The sequence below is a fragment of the Dasypus novemcinctus genome, chromosome 30, assembly GCF_030445035.2.
Source record: "Dasypus novemcinctus isolate mDasNov1 chromosome 30, mDasNov1.1.hap2, whole genome shotgun sequence".
NCBI lineage: Eukaryota > Metazoa > Chordata > Mammalia > Cingulata > Dasypodidae > Dasypus > Dasypus novemcinctus.
The window spans coordinates 26,696,893-26,716,922 of record NC_080702.1 but is presented as its reverse complement, the minus strand read 5'-3'; the positions used below and the strand labels follow the sequence as shown (position 1 = coordinate 26,716,922).

Here is a 20,030-nt window from a genome sequence, read left to right as displayed (position 1 = left end):
GCTATGCAGAGGTCCAGGCTAATCCTGAGTCACATCGTCTCATGGCTGCACCATCTGGAAGCAGGAATAAGTTGCTTGATGCCTCTTCTAAGAGCAATTTATGTCATCTCCAATCATGTTTCAATGGCCAGGATTAGTCAAGGGAGCCACCTAACTGCCAAGGGTTGCTTCCTATTTGGTGGATATTGATCTACACTAGAAATGTCTAACATGGAATCTAAAGGATGAGTAGGAATTAACCAGGAAAAGAGAGGAAAGAAGTGCATTCTTCATAGAACAGACAGCACATCCAAAGCCACTGGAGGCAAAGAGACAATGGGTCCATGGGCTCAAAATTCTCCTAGAAAAGGATTTTCAACCCAGAGCACTATTTCTGGCCAAAATGTTGATCAAGTGTGAGGAACAAGTGAAGAAAATTCAAAACAGAGAAGGTCTCAAAAATATTGCCTCCCATGTTCCCTCATTCTTAGAAAGCTACTGCAGGATGCACTCCATCAAAGCAAGGAGGTAAAGCAAGAAAAATGAAAGCAAAAGATTGAGGATACAGGGGTCTCAAAATAGGAGAGAGATGAAAAGAATTCGAGTGGGTGGCAGGAGGAATTCCCCCGCAGAGAGAACCACGGGAGGGGGGGCGAGAATCTATAGATTATCTGATAGATTTGACCATATGGAAAGTTGAAAGGAGAGGCATTGCCAGGTGTGAGGTGAAGTTGCCAGAAATTCTACGAAAGCCAGTAAGAAGAAAAAAAAAGAGGTAATTGACATCAGGTAGATAAATTATAAATCATAATAATTATGATTATCATATCTAGATTGTATCCTTCAAGGGTAATGAAAGTACATTTCTAAAAAAAAAAACATAAAAAGCACATGAGTCACAGGTCGGGTGTACGTCTCTTGTCTAGGGAATATTTCGTGGCACCATGTGATGGCTGGGACACATCACAAACCCAAACCAGCCCCAAACCAAATCCCTAAACCGAATTCCCCAACTTCCTGCTGCCCCCATGGCCTTCCCACCTTCCTAGGTTGGGGGACTCAGAGCAGTTTTCAGACCATCCCTCCCCACACTCTCAGACATGACTCAGAGCAGTCAGCCATGCCACCAACCGGTGTGGGTCTGATGTGATCCCACCTGGACCAATGAGATTCAGTCCTGGGACTCCCAGTGAAACCCTGGAGTAGATGGTAGTCTCTTTCCTAGTGGCTACTGAGTAAGGATAGAGACTTCGTATTGCGGGTGGAATCTCTGTACCCAGCCGAAGAGGAGTCTGACAAAATGAAGCTCAGGCAAGAGACAGCAGTAGATTGCTGGTGACACGGGAGGTGCTCGATCCAATTATGCCTGGAGTCCACACAACCCTGACATTCCTAGATTTTCAATTGTATGAGTCAGTTCATTGCCTTGTTTTCTCACACCAGTTTGAGTTGTTGTTGTTGTTTGTTTTGGGGGCTAACTTGGTCATTTAGTTGTTTGTTTGTTTTCTGGAAATTGCAACCGAACAAATTCCAATAAACACAGCCTTTATCCAATGCCAGGCCTTGTGCTAAGGAGTTTATGTGAATTGTCTCTTTGAACCCTATGAGAGAGGAAATCGGTATGATTTTCATTTAACTGATGAGGAAAATGAGGCTCACAGAGGTGAAGTCATCAGAGCCAGGATTTCACCCACAACTCTCTGACCCCAAAGCCTGCCTGTCTTTGAGGAGAAGTAGCAGTTGCCAAATGTGAAGATTCAGGAGCAGGTGCTTGGGTGTGGGGGCTGGGCAGGATCAGATGCCAACCGACCTGGGCAACTTGAACTTAATTCAGAGGGCACCAAGGAGATATAGAGGGTTGTAAGCAGCTGAAGGATGGATTTCAAGGTGGGCAATAGGATCCCTAAGCAAAATAGTGGGAACCAGATGTGGCTCGAGCAGTTGACCACCTGCCTCCCACATGGGAGGTCCCGGGTTCGGTTCCTGGTGCCGCCTAAAGAAGACAAACAAGTAACGAGCAGAAAACATGTAGACATCAGGCAAAAACAATGAGCAAAAACAACGAGCAGACAATGAGAAAAAAACAACAAGCAGACAATAAGCAAAAAAAACCGAGCAAGACAACAAGCACACAATAAGCAGACAATGAGCAAACACGAACAAGCAGGGAGTGGATGTGGCTCAAGCAACTGAGCACTCACCTCCCAGATGGGAGGTCCTGGGTTCAGTTCCCGGTGCCTCCTAAAGAAAGAAAACCATAACAACAGACAACAAGCAAAAAACAACGAGCAGACAATGAGCAAAAAAACCCCAAACGAGTACAAATCAACGAGCGCAGAACAATGAACAACGAGCAAACAGATGAGGGAGACAGCTTGGGGGGAATAGTAATGAAAGGTAATATCTATAAAAGGAAAGCTAAAAAATGTAAAATGTAACACGGGAATGTAGTGAAAAAGGAATATGGGTAAAATTGCATATATAAGACCGTTTTTCCTGGAAACTGAGCTAATATGTTAATACAAGATGTTAATATCAGACAAAAAAAAAACACATTATGCTAAGTGAAAGAAACCAGACACAAAGTACTCCGTAGTGTATGATTCCATTTATAAAAGATGTAAATATATATCAATTTATAAAGCAGAAATTAATTAATGGTTATGTAAGGCTGGGGAAACAATTGAGAGGTGACTGCGAAAGAGAGTCTTTTGGGAGTAATGAAATTGTTCTAAAATTTTTTTGTGCTGTTGAATGCACAACATTGTGATTATCCTAAAAGCCATTGATTATACACTTTGGACAGGTCATATGGTATGTGAATATATTTCAATAAAACAGCTTTAATAAATAAATATACAAGAATAGCCCAAAATAGCAGCTGTGTACAGCAAGGGAAGCAGAGAGAGATTGAGACATGAAGCATTTTCCTGTTTGCTTGTCTGTTTTTTTTGTTTACTATTATTATTGAAATAATGAAAATGCTCTAATAATGATTGAAGTGATGAATGCACAAGTATGTGATTACACCAAATACCACTGGTTGTACACTTTGGGTGAATCGTATGCTTTATTAATATGTATCAATAAAATTGATTTGTTTATTAAAGCAAAAGGGAAGCAGATGTGGTTCAAGTGGTTGGGCTCCCGTCTACCATATGGGAGGTCCAGGGTTCGATTCCCGGGGCCTCCTGGTGAGGGCGAGCTGGCCCGTGTGGCGAGCTGGCCTGAGTGGAGAGCTGGCCACACAGAGAGCTGGTGCAGCAAAAGATGACGCAACAAAAAGAGACACAGAGGAGAGACAATAAGAGACGCGGCAGACCAGGGTGCTGAGATGGCACAAGAGAACGTTTGCCTCTCTCCCACTCCGGAAGGTCCCCGGTGCCACCTAAAGAGAAGACGAGCAGACACAGAAGAACACACAGCGAGTGGACACAGAGAGCAGTGAGTGCAGAACCAGTGAGGGGTGGGGGCATAAATAAACTTTAAAGAATAAAAAAGAGTAAGCATGGCCCCGCTGAACCCTTGATTTTGGATGGCTTGCCTCCAGAATCACGAGACAATTAATTTCTATTGTTTAAGTTAAACAACAAAACGAAACACAAAACAGTAATCTCTAGCAAAACCTCAGTGACATACCACTAGGATGCCACTAAAAAAAAAGATAATAACCCGCATTGGTGAGGATGGGAAGGAAGTGGAACCTGCTACGAGGCTAGTGGGAATGTCCAAGGTGAAATCACTTTGGAAAACAGTCTGACCGTTCTTCAAGCTGTTTAACCTAGAGTGACCATGACCCAGCAATTCCGCTCCTAGGTATCTACCCCAAGAGAAATGAAAACATATGTCGACCCAAAAACCTACCCACAAATGGTCGCAGCAGCTTTATTCCAAACCCCCCAAAAGTGTCAACGTCCCCAATGCCCGTCCACGGGTGCGTGGATCAACAAAACGTGCTCTAGCCGTAGAGTGGAATATTATGCAGCTGTGAAAAGGAACGATGTACTGAACTTGGAAAATACTACGTGAAAGAAGCCAGCCACGTAACATCTGTGAATGATACTATTCCATTCATGTGACACGACCAGAGCAGGCGAGACAGAGAGTAAATCTGAGGTTGCCGGGGGGCCGCGGGCAGGGAGGGGTGGGGAGGGACAGCCAGTGGGTATGGGATTCAGTTTGGGGTGATGAAAATGTTCCCAAATGGATTGCAGTGATGGTGGCATGACTCCGAATATGCTAAACGCGGCTGAAATGTACTTTATTTTTTTTCCAGTTCTCAATCACTTAATGAGCTCCTTATTTTCCATTCGGAAGATGAACAAGAAAGAAAAACAAATAAATGGATGTGTAAAATGATTCATTAATTTGAAAGAAGTGGCCAATCTGAGGAATTAAAGTTGATTTTCTTCTATGATTCTGTTCCGGTTCATACACTTAGATCATCTGCAGGTGCAACCGTTGTTTCTGCTAAATGCAACACATCAGCTCCAACATACTGACACTTCATGGCAACAGTAACGTTTACATTGATTCTCTTTTTTTTTAAGATTTATTTTTTATTTATTTCTCTTTACCCCCCTCCCCCCCGTTATCTGCTCTCTGCATCCATTTGCTGTGTGTTCTTCTGTATCCACTTGCACTATTCAGCGGCACCGGGAATCTGTGTCTCTTTTTGTTATGTCACCTTGCTGCGTCAGCTCTTCATGTGTGCAGCACCACTCCTGGGCAGGCTGGACTTTTTTTGCACAAGGCAGCTCTCCTTACGGGGCGCACTCCTTGCGCGTGAGGCTCCCCTATGCGGGGGACACCCCTGCGTGGCAGGGCACTCCTTGCGCGCATCAGCACTGCGCATGGGCCAGCTCCACACGGGTCAGGAGGCCCGGGGTTTGAACCCCGGACCTCACATGTGGTAGGCAGACGCTCTATCTTTTGGGCCAAATCTGCTTCCCTATATTGATTGTCAATTTGCTACAGAAATCTTTGCTTCACATTCACACTTCATTCATTTTTCTTGATATACTGCAAATTGCATGATGGTTAGTAAAGTCATAGTGGTAAATGCTTTTAGAGAAACTGTACCCCCACTGGCTGAAGCCTCTACGTAGCTCTCAGGAACCTTGCAAAGGCATCCAAACTCTTTCACCAAACTTAAGGGTTTTTTCCAATTCAGTCGCTACAGTCCCAGCCGACCGCCATCTTTCCCAGAAGCTCCAGTTGCCTGAGCTGAAATGTACATTTTAAATGAGTATATTGTGTGGTATGTGAATCATATCTCCATAAAGTTGTTTGAAAATAATAATGTTGCGAAGTGGATTTGGCTCAACAGATAGAGAGTCCGCCTGCCACATGGGAGGTGCTCAGTTCAAACCCCGGGCCTCCTTGACCCGTGTGGAGCTGGCCCATGCGCAGTGCTGATGCGCGCAAGGAGGGCCCTGCCACGCAGGGGTGTCCCCCACGTACGGGAGCCCCACGCACAAGGAGTGCGCCCCATAAGGAGAGCCACCCAGCGCGACAGAAAGTGCAGCCTGCCTGGGGGTGGCGCCACACACACGGAGAGCTGACACAACGAGATGACGCAACAAAAAGAGACACAGATTCCCGGCGCCGCTGACAAAAATGCAAGCGGATACAGAAGAACACGCAGCAAATGGACACAGAGAGCAGACGACAGGAGGGGATGGGAAGAGAAATAAATAAAATAAATCTTTAAATAATAATAATAATAATGTCTAACATGTATTAAGCGGTTAACTCGAGGCCTGACAATATGTCAAGCTCTTACATCTAGGATCTCGTTAGATCATACCCATGTCTCCATTTAACAAGTGGGAGGGCCGAGGTTCAGAGAGGTTAAGCAGGCCACCTGCCGTCACACAGCAAAGAGGCGGTCAGACTCCAGTGGCCTGGCATTTGAGACCCCACCAGACCTGGCCCAACCCCCAGCTTCCCCTCCCACTCCTGCCCTGTCCTGCAGCTCTGCCAAGCCCTTGCCAGGCAGACTCCAGTTCCTTCAATGCGCACATTCTTTCCAGCTCATCCCTTGGCACAGCTGCTCTTTCCCATCGCCGCCCCATCCAGCCCGTGAAATGAATGTCTAAGTGTGAGGGGGCAGAGAGAAAGGTCGTGACTCCAAGGTCCCGAGCCTAGAGGGTGGGGTTTGGGGCCCCTTCCCCTTTATTTTCCCGGAGGCCCTGGGCCGCCCCACCCACCGAGACAGCGACAGGTTACAGAGCCGTTGCCCTTCCTTGGCCGGCGTTTCACCCAGGCTGTCACTGAGGACACATGCTGGAGTGGAGATCAGATTTTCCGCTGGCGTTTGGCCAGGTCAGGGCTGAGTTGAGAGGCACCGCCCTGCCCCTGCGGGGCGCAGCACCTCGGGGGGGAGGCGCCGCCCTCCTCCTCCTGCCCTCCCCTCCCCTCCCCAACTCCAAGCCTCTCCTCTCAGCACCTGGCTCCACCGTCCAGGAGAAGCGCGCCAGGGTTTTGCTTTGCCAGGAACACACTCTTGCTAACATGTCCCACCTCGCCCTCTTAGAAAGCCCTTTCCTTCCTCACCGGCTCTGAAACAGTCCCCAGGCCCTCTCCTCTTTTATTTGTCAATCCCTTTCTTTTTAACTCTGGTCCCATAGACAAAACTTAAACATCACTCTAAGCATTTTAAGTGGACAATTCTTTGACATTCGGGACGTGGACAAGACGGTGGAACAGTCACCCACTATTTCCAGGCTCTTTTCATCATCCTGAACCAAAGCTCAGACCCCGTTGAGCCGTCACTCCCCTTTCCGTCTCCCGCCACGCTGCTGACCACTATTCTGGCTCTGTGAATTTGCTTAGTCTAACTATTTCATATCCTAAAACATCCTACAATATTGGTCTTTTCGTACCTGACTTATTTCACTCCTAGGAGGTCTTCGCGTTTCAGCCATAAACCTTGCCGAGACCAGCACGCCACTCCTTTTCATGGCTGTATAATATTCCATTGTCTGGCTCTAGCGTGTTTTGTTTATTCCCTCATTGGGCGACGGACTTGGGTTGCTTCCAACTTTTGACCATTGTGATAAGCCGTCAGCCCAAAGGGGCGCTGATGCAAAATACCAGAAATCTGTGGGCTTTTATAAAGGGTATTTATTTGGGGGAGGAGCTTACAGTCACAAGGTCCAAAAGAATCCAGCTCAAGGCGCCCTACGAGGTACTTTCTCACCCAACGCCATTGGCCATGTGTTGGAACAAGATGGCGGCCCATGCTCTTGGGTTCAGCCTCCCTCTTTCTCTTCCAGGCTCCATGGGCCCAGATTCTTCCAGTCTCAGCCGTAGGCTGCCAGAGGGCTCAGCTCTCAGGCCTTTTTAGCCGCTCTGTTCTCTTCCCAAGGTCAGCTGTCAACTCTCAGGCCAATGTCTCATCTCTTCCCTGGGGCACCAGCACCTAAACCAAGTTCTCTCCCCTGTCATGTCTTTTTCTGTGCATCTGCTTCCGTGTGTTCCTGACTGAGATCCATCTACACAGCCTACCCAGGGTTCCGGGGACACAGCCCTGCACGTCTTAAGGACGTGGTAGAACCAAAGCCCTAAGCGCGACGTAATTGGATCAAAGTCATCTCAGCTGAATCTAACACAAGCAAAGGGTATCCTGCCCCGAGGAACAGACCAGCTTACAGACACCATCTCCCGCTCTCTTTTTTCTTATAGATTTATTTTATTGTTTATTTCTCTCCCTTCACCCCCCACCCTCTCCCGTTGCCTGCTCTCTGTGTCCATTCCCTGTGTGTTCTTCTGTGTCCACTTGCATTGTTAGGCGGCACGGGAATCTGTGTTTCTTTGTTGGTGCGTCATCTTGCTGCATCAGTTCTCCATGTGTGCGGCACCATTCCTGGGCAGGCTGTGCTTTTTTCGCACAGGGCACCTCTCCTTACGGGGCGCACTCCTTGTGCGTGGGGCTCCCCTACGCGGGGGTCACCCCTGCATGGCAGGGCACTCCTTGTGCGCATCAGCACTGCGCGTGGGCCAGCTCCACACGGGTCAAGGAGGCCCGGGGTTTGAACCCTGGACCTCCCATGTGGTAGGCGGATGCTCTATCCGTTGAGCCAGATCCGCTTCCCCATCATCTCTCTTTTTGAAATTCATAAATAAGCTCAAACTATGAACATGGGCCAACAAACATCTGTTCGAATCCCTGCTTTCAATTCTTCTGAGTATGCACCAAAAAGTGGGATGGCCAGGTCCTCTGGTCTTTCTATATTCATTCAGCTTCCTGAGGCACGGCCAAGCTGATGTCCACAGTAGCTGCGCCATTTCACATTCCCACCAGCAGCGTGGGAGGGTTCCAGTTTGTCTGTATCCTCACCAGTACTTGTTCTGTTCTTTCTTTCTTTCTTTCTTTCTTTCTTTCTTTCTTTCTTTCTTTCTTTCTTTCTTTCTTTCTTTCTTTCTTTCTTTCTTTCTTTCTTTCTTTCTTTCTTTCTTTCTTTCTTTCTTTCTTTCTTTCTTTCTTTCTTTCTTTTTCTTCCTTCCTTCCTTCCTTTCTTTTCTTTCTCCTTCTTCCTTCCTTCCTTCCTTTCTTTTCTTTCTCCTTCTTTCTTTTCCTTCCTTCCCTCCTCCCTCCTTTCTTTCTTTCTTTCTTTCTTTCTTTCTTTCTTTCTTTCTTTCTTTCTTTCTTTCTTTCTTTCTTTCTCTCTTTTTCTTTTACTTTCTCTCTCTCTCTTTCTGCAGTAGCCATCGGTAGCAGTTTTATATGGTTATGAATTCCAAATAGATATTGGGTTATGTTTGTAATCTGGTCTGTAGCTGGCATGATTGAGTTACGATTAGGGCTTTGATTGGGCCACGTCATTAGGGCGTTGAGTTCTCATGCCTTGGTGGGTGGGGACTCCCAGATAAAAGGCATGGCAAAGGACAGAGTTGAGGGTTTCTGATGTTGGAGTTTTGATGTTGGAGTTTGATGCTGAAGACTTAAGCTGGAGCCCCAGGGAGAGAAACAGAGCCGTTCGCCTGATGGTCTACAGCTGCCCTTGTGGAGAGAGGCAAAGCCTAGAGAGCCTCATGGTCTACAGCTGGCCTTGTGGAGCAAACAGAGGAGCTGAGCCCAGAGGAGCCCAGGAAGCCTGAACCCTCGCAGACCCTCGGCAGCATCTTGCTCCAAATAGACTTTGGGGAGGGAAGTGAGTTATGCTTTAAGGCCTGGTATCTGTAAGCTCCTACCCCAAATAAATACCTTAATAAAAAACCAACCCGTTTCTGGTATTTTGCATCAGCACTCCTTGGGCTGACTAATACACCGTCCGAGTAGGTGTGAAGTGGTATCTCGGTGTGGTTTCACTTTGCATTTCCCAGATGTTGAGCATCTTGGGGTTCCCAGCTCATCTTGCTGTTCTCCCTCTCCCAGCCCTAGAACCGCCCATTTCTCCCAAAGATCCTGCTTCCTCTTACTGGAGAATGTTATTGAGAAACCAAGATCTGCGAGCTGATGGTGCTCTTTGCTCCTGGGAGGTCACCACGTCTGGGCCCTTGGCAGACAGAGGCAGGAAATGTGTGCACAGACAAACCCATGTGCAGACAGAAGTCTCTATTTATTTTGTATCTATCTCTGTGTGTGTGTGTGTATATATATAATATAATAAAATAAACATGACTTCAGACTGGTAACCTCAATCCAGCACAGTAAGCTTCATTCTTTTTTTTTTTAAGATTTATTTTTTATTTATTTCTCTCCCTCTCCTCCCACCCCGGCAGTTGTCTGCTCTCTCTGTCCATTCGCTGTGTGTTCCTCTGTCACTGCTTCTATCCTTATCAGCGGCACCGGGAATCTGTGTTTCTTTTTAGTGTGTCATCTTGTTGTGTCAGCTCTCCGTGTGTGCAGTGACATTCCTGGGCAGGCTGCACTTTCTTTCGCGCTGGGTGGCTCTCCTTATGGGGTGCACTCCTTGCGCGTGGGGCTCCCCTACGCGGGGGACACCCCTGCGTGGCAGGGCACTCCTTGCGCGCATCAGCACTGCGCATGGGCCAAATTTCATTCTAGTAGTCCTCTTTGCTTATTTCTTTTTTTGGGGGGTATGTATTTTGTTTGCCTTTATTGTAGGAGAATCATGCTATACACTTGATTAAATGATAACTAATCAACTATAAATTACTCTTACTTAACAATGCATCGTAGATATTCCTATGTCTGCAGCTCTGGCACTTTTTTTAAAGAAATCAATTTTATTGGTACATAATAACAAGGCACACAATTCATCCAACGTGTATAATCGATGGTATTTGGCGTAGTAATGCAGTTGTGGGGAAGTGGATGTGGCCCAAGGGATCGGGCCTGCGTCTACCATATGGGAGGACCCGGGTCCGATCCCCGAGGCCTCCTGGTGAAAGCGTGCCCACGTGGCGAGCCACGCGGCAAGATGACGATGCAACCAAAAAGCAAGACGAAGGGGGAAATCAAGGTGAGACGCAACAGAAACCAGGAACTGAGGTGGCACAAGTGACAGGGAACCTCTCTCCCCATCGGAGGTCCCCAGGCTCGAATCCCGGTGCATCTTCGAGGAGAGAAACGAGAAGAGAAGACAAAAAGAGAAACAGACACAGAAGATCCCACGGTGAACGGACGCAGACAGGAAAAACAGCAGGGCAGGGGGAGGGAAATAAAATAGTTGTGCATGTATCGCTTCAATCATTCTTAGAGCCTTTTCATTATTCAAATAATAGTAACGATGCAATAAACAAGCTTTGCTTATTTCTCACGTCCTTCTCCGGCACGGAGAGATCTGCAATCTACAAGGTACACATTTATTTGTTCAACCTGAGCAGACGGGTAGGGCTCTTCTGAATCCTGGTGAGACACATATTGACGGATCAGAGCCTGCGGTTTTGGCACCGTTGGGAGGGATTTTTTGAGGGTGAAAATGTCACCGAGCAGGACCAATAAGCCCCCGTGGGCCCCCAGGCTGAGAACCCCAAAGCCGGTGTGCACCTGCGGGGAACTTGTCAGCTCACGGTCAGGCCTCAGGAGGGGTGTCGGGGAAGGGGGTGACTCCTGCAGAGCCCCCCGACCCTCTGGGGCGGGGGCCGGCATTCCAGGGGGGGCCGGGCAGGTATTTAGCCTTCTAGAGGCGCACATCGGGCCTCCGTGACAGTGGGCGCGGGCCGGGCGGGGCGGCCCCCGCGTTGGGGGCTGTTGGCGACAGAACTGGCCGGGCGAGGGAGCCGTCCGGGCACGCAGTGGGCGGGCGGGCGGCCTTGGCCTGCCACGGGGCCAAGTTCACCTGGAGGGCTGGGGCCGGGCGGGCCGGGGCAGGGCCCCACAGCTTCCCCGCTGGGGCTTAGGGGTCCCCGCCACCAACTCTCGTAGCTACCGGATTTTAATTTTTGCTCCTTTTTTCTTATTTTCAACTCTTATGTTGTTTGTTATTTCTCATCACAATTCCTCCACAGGGGTTCAGGGGTACCCACCACTGACTCTTTTTTTCTTCCCCATTTATTTATTTTTTGTCTTTTTTTTTTATGTTACATTAAAAAAATATGAGGTTCCCATATACCCCCCCACTGACTCTTGTATCTACTGACTCTTAATTGTTGTCCTTTTTTCTTATTTTATTTTTTTAAGATATATTTTTATTTATTTCTCCCCCCACCCCAAGTTGTCCGCTCTCTGTGTCCATTCGCTGCGTGTTCTTCTGTGACCGCTTCTATCCTTATCAGCGGCACTGGGAATCTGTTTCTCTTTGTTGCGTCATCTTGTTGTGTCAGCTCTCCGTGTGTGCGGCGCCATTCCTGGGCAGGCTGCACTTTCTTTCGCGCTGGGCGGCTCTCCTTACGGGGTGCATTCCTTGAACGTGGGGCTCCCCTACGCGGGGGACACCACTGCGTGGCAGAGCACTCCTGGTGCTCATCAGCACAGCACGTGGGCCAGCTCCACACGGGTCAAGGAAGCCTGGGGTTTGAACCCCGGATCTCCCATGCGGTAGACGGACGCCCTAACCACTGGGCCAAGTCCGCTTCTCTCTTTTTTCTTATTTTATTTTTTTGTTCCTCACCGCTAACTCTTACCCAGCTCTCTGTGTGCCAGGCCGGCCGGGTCCCCACTGCCCCTTTCATTCCCAGTGTCGGCCTTCGGAGATGAGGCATCGCTTTCCCAGCACCAGGTGGTTGAGCAGGATTTGAACCCAGGCCCTGGCCCCAGGTGCTCCTCTCTTCGCCCTTCCTTGCCTTCCGGGCCGATGGCAGGGCCTCCTTGGGGCTGAGGCCCTGGGGGATGCCCTAGGGCCCGATGAATCAATACTGGAAGGAGGGCATGCGGGCAGTGCCACCTGCTCTGTGACAGTGCAACACGGTGGCAATGTGAACAAAAAGTCTGCGAGGCCGGGGCTCAGCCCCAGGCTGGGTGGGATGGAGGGGGCTGGAGCAGGGGAGGCTCAGGAGCCGGGGCTGAGGGAGGTGGCGAGGCGGTAGGAAGCTGGGAGGCGCCCGCCGGCCTTGACCTTTGGGCGACTGCGCAGCCAGGGTCCCCGGGGAGGCCCCCAGCCGTGGGAACGAGGCAGAGCTGGGTCCCAAAGTGGCAACCGCAGGCGCCGACCCAGCAGAACCGGAGGGAGGTGAGAGTCCCGCTGGGGAGGTGTGAAGCGGCCGCCTCCCTGCTCTGGGGCGCAGCTTCCCCTTCGCAAGGGGAGGCCATTTATAGAGCGCCTGCTGTGTACCAGGCCTCGCCTCCCCGCGTTCCGGGATCCACAGAGCCCCACTCGCCGCCCCCCAGGGCCTGGAGCGCTGGAGCCGAAGGCCACACTGTCCTAGGAGAGGTCCCCAAGATGCTCCCTGCCGGGTCGCGCCGGCTGGTCTGAGGGTGGGGGCGAGCCGGGCGCCCTAAGAGGGCCCCTGGGACCTGGAGGGCGGGGTGTGCGGGGCCAGGGAGGCCTGGCCCATTGGGGGAGGCGGCCTGGGAGAGGCGTGGGAGGGCGACGCAGGCAGCGACAGACAGGGAGAGGGAGAGACTGCAAGAGGCGGAGGAAAGGAGCGAGGCGCGAGTTCATTCACTCAGCCGACACTTATTGGCCACCGACTGTTTTCCCTTTTGTGCCCAATCCCAGCCGGGTGGGGACAGAGCCACAGGGCTGGGAGAGCTGGGGTGAGGGGGGCCCGGCGCGCCAGAGGGGCTGACAAGCCAGACCCCTCCTTATCTCCAGAGAGGGGGCGTTCCCGCCGCTCTCCCCTCCCCCAGTGGCCGCAGGCCGAGGGTGGGTGCCGGAAACAGGAAGGGGCCTGCGCCCAGTCGCCCGGGGGGCGGCTGGGACCCTCCGCGCCAGGATGGGGTGGGGGTGGGGGTCAGGCTAAGGCCTCCCCTGCTGAAGACCCCTCCTCACCGGCGCTGCCCGGGTCCCTGCCCCGACGGGGTGTCCCTGCAGGGCAGCGGGAGGCGGGCAGAGAGCCGGTGCCCAGGGGCGCAGGCTACTCGGGACCCCTCGGCTGGGAGGGAAGCAGCCAGGTCGCTGAAGAACGACACCCACCCCGCCCCGGCTCCCGCGTCCCCGGGTGCCCCTGTCAGCGCCCCGCGACGGAGAGTCCCTGGGAGGGCAGCCCAGGCCGGGGAGCGGGGAGCCCACGGGGCTCGCCCGTGCCAGTCGCCGCCGGGGCGCGCTCCGGTGCCGCGGCGGGTGGCACCGGCTGGCAGCCACGGGCTGGGTGCCCGGGCCCCGAGGGGAGGGGGCCCGCTGCTGGGGGACCGCCCGGCCCTCCCCTCCGCCGGCCCGCCCCGCGCCCGCCCGCTCCGGCCCCGCCTCCCGCGCCGCGGCCGCTCACTCGGCTCGGGGCAGCGCTGCACGCGGCTGCGGGGGCGCACGGCCTGGGCGCTCGGGTAAGGGCGCGGCGCGGGACCCCGGGGGGCGCGGGACGCGGCCGGGCCCGGGGAGTGGGGGGGGGGTCCTCTGGCTATTCCCGGTTGGGGCAGGGCGCAGCGCTCCTGACCGGGGCTTCCCGGATCCCTCCAGGGAGGGAGAAGCCGGACTGGGCGCTGGGGGACAGGGAGGGGGGGCGGGGGTCCCCTAGAAAATCCCTCGGCCTGGCCCCCTCCCGCTGCACCCCTGCAGCTTGCGCTGTTTGGAACCTGCCCGGGCGCGCGGGCGCGGTGGGAAGGCTGTGCGCCCCTGTGCAGGTGTCCCCAAGGGGAGCGACCGTGGCCCGTGGTGGCTCGTGTGTCTTCACGCGGGGTTGGCAGGGGGGCGGCGGACTCCGTTTGGGACGCATCTGCCCCTGCAGGTGCACATAATCCCCTTCCCCTCACCAGGCCTTGGTGTTCACATCTCTTAAGTGACACTGGCCAGTGACCGTGTCTGCGGGGCTGTGTTTGCTGGGGAGCCCGAACACCTGGGGGCCTGCCCAGTCCCGTTTGGGGGCCTCAGGTGCCTCACCTGTAGGCGTCTAGGGGATGAAAGGTGGGAGGTTGTTTTTATACTTTCATGAACGTGGGCCGGCAGCACGTCCTGGGCTGCTGGCCTTGGGCTCCACGTCTGTAAAATGGGTGAGTGGGGCCAGCGTTCTCATGTGGTTCCGGCCTGGAGGAAGGGGTTTTGGCCGGAACAAAAAAAAAAACAAACCACCACCCATGTACAGCGAGGACGCTGGCAGAGTGTGGGGCTTAGAGGGCCGGCTGGGTGACGCGATGTGGGTGGAAGCTGTGAAATGGTGGCCCGTGCGATGGTGTGGCTGAGTGAGGGTCCCTGTGTGTCCCTGCCCTGTCGCCCTGCCCCTGCCTGAATGCATCTGCCAGCTCCCCTGCTGGAGTGTGACTGTGTATTTTTGCCCAGGTCTCTGTGTGTGTGTGTTCACTGTTTTGTGTGCCCCTGTCTGTGTGTGGCTGGGTGTCTGTGTTTACGACAGAATATGGCTCTGGAAATCCCAGTTTAGGGCTTAGCTGTGAATTCACTGTGGCCCTTGAAAAGAAAATTTTAAAAAAAAATTTGTATTACAAATCACACAAAATGTGCGGCATTCCCACACACCGCCCCTCCACCAACCCCTTACATTGTCGTGGAACACTTGCTGGAGATTATGAAAGCATGGCCAGACTAGGACCACTAACACTTGTCCAGAGTGTACACTTGGTGTATTTTGTCCACCACCCCCTATTATTAACACCTTGTATTAGTGTTGTCCGTTTGTCACACTCTCACATTGTCCTGTTAACTGCTGGCCATCTTCCCCCACACAGCTTACTGTTACACACAGACCCACGCCTGGTACATTGTATCCAAAGTGCACACTCAGTGGCTCTCGCTTTCATCAGGACCTGTGCAGTCCTCGCCCCAGCAAACCTTTGAATTTTCCTTAGTCCAAAAGAAAAAAAAATCCCTACTCCCCATTATTAACCTCGGCGTTGATAGAGCGCCGTCTTTGACCTTGCTGCATGGATATTACAATATTGCTGTGAGCTACAGTCCGTAAGTTACATTCATTGTATTTTTCCCATTTTCTCCCCACCTTTTGGTTGCCGTTAGAGGAAGAACGCTCGTGCTTGTGCCATTCACTGCCATCCCCCTTCCCTCTGGCTGTTTTTCAGGCCCTCGATTATTCTCCAGCTTCCTTTGCACCGATGGGCGACCCCCTTTCGAGCCACAATCCCATTTAGGAAGCAGCCGTGTTGGTGCTGCTCTAACGCGTTCCATCGTGGCCCCTTTTTTGGGGGGGTCTCAGTCGTGCGTGTTTGTGTGTCTGTCCACCTGCCCTGACGCCAGCCCCCGGCCTCTCCGCAGCCTCGGGGGGGGGAGGCAGCCCATGGAGCCGGGGCTGCTGCGGCCGGCGCCGGTGAGCGAGGTGATCGCGCTGCACTACAACTACACGGGCAAGCTGCGCGGGGCGCGCTACCAGCCGGGCGCGGGGCTGCGCGCCGACGCCGCCGTGTGCCTGGCCGTGTGCGCGCTCATCGTGCTGGAGAACCTGGCGGTGCTGGCCGCGCTCGGGCGCCACGCGCGCTTCCACGCGCCCATGTTCCTGCTCCTGGGGAGCCTGACGCTGTCGGACCTGCTGGCGGGCGCCGCCTACGCCGCCAACATCCTGCTGTCGGGGCCGCTGACGCTGCGCCTGTCGCCGGCGCTGTGGTTCGCGCGCGAGGGCGGCGTCTTCGTGGCGCTGGCCGCGTCGCTGCTGAGCCTGCTGGCCATCGCGCTGGAGCGCCGCCTGACCATGGCGCGCCGGGGGCCCGCGCCCGCCGCCCGTCGGGGACGCACGCTGGCGCTGGCGGCCGCCGCCTGGGGCGCGTCGCTGCTGCTCGGGCTGCTGCCCGCGCTCGGCTGGAACTGCCTGGGCCGCCTGGACGCCTGCTCCACCGTGCTGCCGCTCTACGCCAAGGCCTACGTGCTCTTCTGCGTGCTCGTCTTCCTGGGGATCCTGGCAGCCATCTGCGCGCTCTACGCGCGCATCTACTGCCAGGTGCGCGCCAACGCCAGGCGCCTGCGGGCGCGCCCCGGGGGCGCCCCGGCGGCCCGGGCGCGCCGCACCCCGCGCTCCCTGGCCCTGCTGCGCACGCTCAGCGTCGTGCTCCTGGCCTTCGTGCTCTGCTGGGGCCCTCTCTTCCTGCTGCTGCTGCTCGACGTGGCGTGCCCGGCGCGCGCCTGCCCCGTGCTCCTGCAGGCCGACCCCTTCCTGGGCCTGGCCATGGCCAACTCGCTTCTCAACCCCATCATCTACACGCTCACGCACCGCGACCTGCGCCACGCGCTGCTGCGCCTGCTCTGCTGCGGCCGCCGGCCCTGCGCCCGCGGTCCCAGTGGACCCCAGCGGCGGCGGGGAAGCGAGGCCGGGGCCTCGGGCGGCCTGCGCAGGTGGCTGCCCCCGGGTCTGGACACGGGCAGCTTCAGCCGCTCCGAGCCCTCGTCGCGCCAACGGGACGGGCTGGACACCAGCGGCTCGGCGGGCGGGCCCTGCGCACCCACAGCCGCCCGGACCCTTGAACCCGCCTCTGCCGCAGACTGACGCCCTTCGCGCCACCCTTCAAAGGAAACGCGACGGAAGATGGCGACAACGGGACATTTATTTATTGACGATAAACTCCATTTATTTTTTTTTTTTAATTTTTTTATTTTTTATTGACTTTGTAATAATATTACATTAAAAATATATATGTGAGGTCCCATTCAACCCCACCCCCCCACCCCCCCTCTCCCCCCCCCCCAACAACACTCGTTCCCATCATCATGACACATCCATTGGATTTGGTAAGTACATCTTTGGGCACCTCTGCACCTCATATACATTGGTTCACATCATGGCCCATACTCTCCTCTATTCCATCAAGTGGGCCCTGTGAGGATTTACAATGTCCGGTGATTACCTCTGAAGCACCATCCAGGGCAGCTCCATGTCCCGAAGACGCCTCCACCTCTCATCTCTTCCTGCCTTTCCCCATACCCTTTGTCCATTATGTCCACTTTTCCCAATCCAATGCCACCTCTTCTATGTGGACACTGGATTGGTTGTGTCCATTGCACCTTTATGTCAAGAGGAGGCTCAGATTCCACCTGGATGCTGGATGCAATCCTCCCATTTTCAGTTGTAATCACTCTAGGCTCCATGGTGTGGTGGTTGTCCTTCTTCGCCTCCATCTTAGCTGAAACTCCATTTATTGGGCGCCTACGATGTGCCAAGCCCCGAGTGGGGCCAAGCAGTGAACACAACAAACTAAAGTTCCTTCCCTCGCGGAACAGGTGTTCCCTTAGGGGGACCTAGAAAACCAGGGAGTGAAGGAAGGATGGAGACAGTGCCAGGGGCGATGACCTGTGACCTGAGAACTCATTGTCCCCGGAACACCTACAGGAAGAGCATTTCAGCTGGAGGGAACAGCAGATGCGAAGGCCCTGAGGCTGGAACGTGCCCAGGTGTTCCGTGGGACTGGGGAGGGAGTGAAGGTGCAGGGGAGATGAGTCCAGGGAGGTGAAATTGTGCGGGGGGCTAGGGGTGGGGGGTGGGGATGAGGGAAGAACCAGCAAACCCACCGAGGGGATACTGGATAGATTTTGGAGGCAGCAGACCGAATTCTCGAGGAATCGGGTGTGGGAGGGAGACCGAGCCAGGCATCAAGGGATGGCTACCCAGATTAGAGGGGAGGAAGCCAGGGCACAGGGAGCCCCCAAATTTGACTCTGGGAGACTCAGCCAACTCCTGTCCGACTGCAGAATTCCTTGAAGGCCTTGGCAGACCCTTCATTTAAAACATTAAAATATAATTTAAAAAGTAATAGGGAAGCAGATGTGGCTCAAGCGGCTGGGCTCCCGTCTACCATATGGGAGGCCCTGGGTTCGATTCCTGGAGCCTCCTGGTGAAGGCAAAAGCTGGCCCGCGCTCCCGGGGAGAGCAGACAAGGAGAGCAAAACAAGGGGGGTGGGGATAAATAAAGCAAAATAAATCTAAAATAAATAAAAAGGAATCGTGATTCTATAATGCCTGGAGAGGGACCCCAGTTAGCCTGGGCTCAGAACACCCATGTGATTTTACTCACCCTAACTGCAACCTGGCCAGGTAAGTTCGGGTCTCCGGCATTTGACAGAGGAGGAAACTGACGCTCCTAGCATACCCCAGTGTGTTGGCAAGGATTCCAGCCCAGAGGCTCTCAGCCTCGCTCCGGAGGGGCCTGCCGAGGCCAGGCTGACACCCACCCACCCCCGCCCCCGGGGGGGGGGGTCTGCCTTCCCGGCCCCGGGGCGCTACCAGGCCCCGTTGGCGCTGGCCCCGGGCCCCCGCGCGTCGCGACACACGGTCTCCAGCCCAGAGCCGCGGGGCGTGGGGCTCGGGCTGCGGCGCGCCACCTGCCGGGAGGCCGCGGGACTGCAGGCGGCTGCGGGGACGGCGTCTGAGCGTCGCTGACCCCCGCTGGGAAACCAGCGACGACTTACTCACATTTTTTTTCCAAATTCAAAAACACACCCGGTTACCCTACTCTTCCGTGTTCACTGTTCAGATTCCCAGGAACCTTCCAGAATTATTTTGTGGCTGACTGAACCAGAATGGAAGCACTCTCCCCTGTCTTGCTACGCAGCTTTAGCTCTGCTTCTTGCTTTGTCCGTTCCAGAGAATGTCTTGGAAAGCGTTGCCACGCACAGCTTTTGATCTATCCAGCCATTTGGTGTTTTGTTTTGTTTTTTAAGATTTATTTATTTCTCACCCTGCCCCCCACCTGTCTGCTCTCCCCGTCCATTCACTGTGTGTCCTTCTGTGACTGCTTCTATCCTTATCAGCGGCACCGGGAATCTGTTTCTTTTTGTTGCGTCACCTTGCTGTGTCAGCTCTCCGTGTGTGTGGCACCGTTCCTGGGCAGGCTGTGCTTTCTTTCATGCTGGGCGGCTCTCCTTACAGGGCGCACTCCTTGCACGTGGGGCTCCCCTACGTGGGGGACACCCCTGCGTGGCACGGCACTCCTTGCGCGCATCAGCACTGCGCATGGGCCAGCTGCACACGGGTCAAGGAGGACCCGGGGTTTGAACCGCAGCCCTCCCACATGATAGGCAGACGCCCTAACCATTGGGCCAAGTCCACTTCCCTCCAGCCATTTAAAAGTCTTTAAAAAATTGAACCAGACATTCACGCTCTTTTACCTGGCTGCATACTATTCCACAGCACCGATGTGCCACCACTTACTAACCCAGGCCCCTCCCGCGGGACCTGGAGGGTTGAGTCCCATCCTTGGGAGCTGCAAGCCACATCCCCGTGCACGTGGGCGAATGTGTTTTGGACAAACCCCTCCAAGTCCCATCGAGGGATATCACAGGACGCACTGGGGCTGATATCGCGAGACATGCGTACTCCCGGGTCTGCGCCCCCTCCTGGAGACGTCTGGAACTGCAGCTTCACCGCCGCACTGGGGAGGAACCCAGCCCGACCCGGGAGCCAGTTCAACCTCAAACCCTGAGCCTGAAGGTCAGATCCTCCAAATTCACCCCGGAATCCTTTCTTAGAGCAACTTTCCTTCAGTCTAGCATTCCCCAAATTTCACTCCCTTTTAGCTTTAATTTAGACGGACCGCCTTAAAAAGAGACAGAGAGTTAACTGTATGGCATAAATGGCAAAGCACTACCCCTTGCGAG

At 54.0% G+C, this 20,030-nt stretch overlaps 1 protein-coding gene across 1 annotated transcript; it reads left to right on the top strand.

Annotated features, from left to right (window-relative positions):
- The first annotated feature begins 14,546 nt into the window (after positions 1 to 14,546).
- On the top strand, positions 14,547 to 17,006 carry S1PR5 (sphingosine-1-phosphate receptor 5). The gene has a single exon (XM_023591181.3). It carries the CDS (start codon positions 15,730 to 15,732, stop codon positions 16,924 to 16,926), a length of 1,197 nt encoding a protein of 398 aa, XP_023446949.1. The 5' UTR covers positions 14,547 to 15,729; the 3' UTR covers positions 16,927 to 17,006.
- Positions 17,007 to 20,030: the final 3,024 nt, after the last annotated feature.

Excerpts from the sequence above, each read along its gene's own strand:
- S1PR5 (XM_023591181.3), top strand. The coding sequence starts at position 15,730 with ATGGAGCCGGGGCTGCTGCGGCCGGCGCCGGTGAGCGAGGTGATCGCG.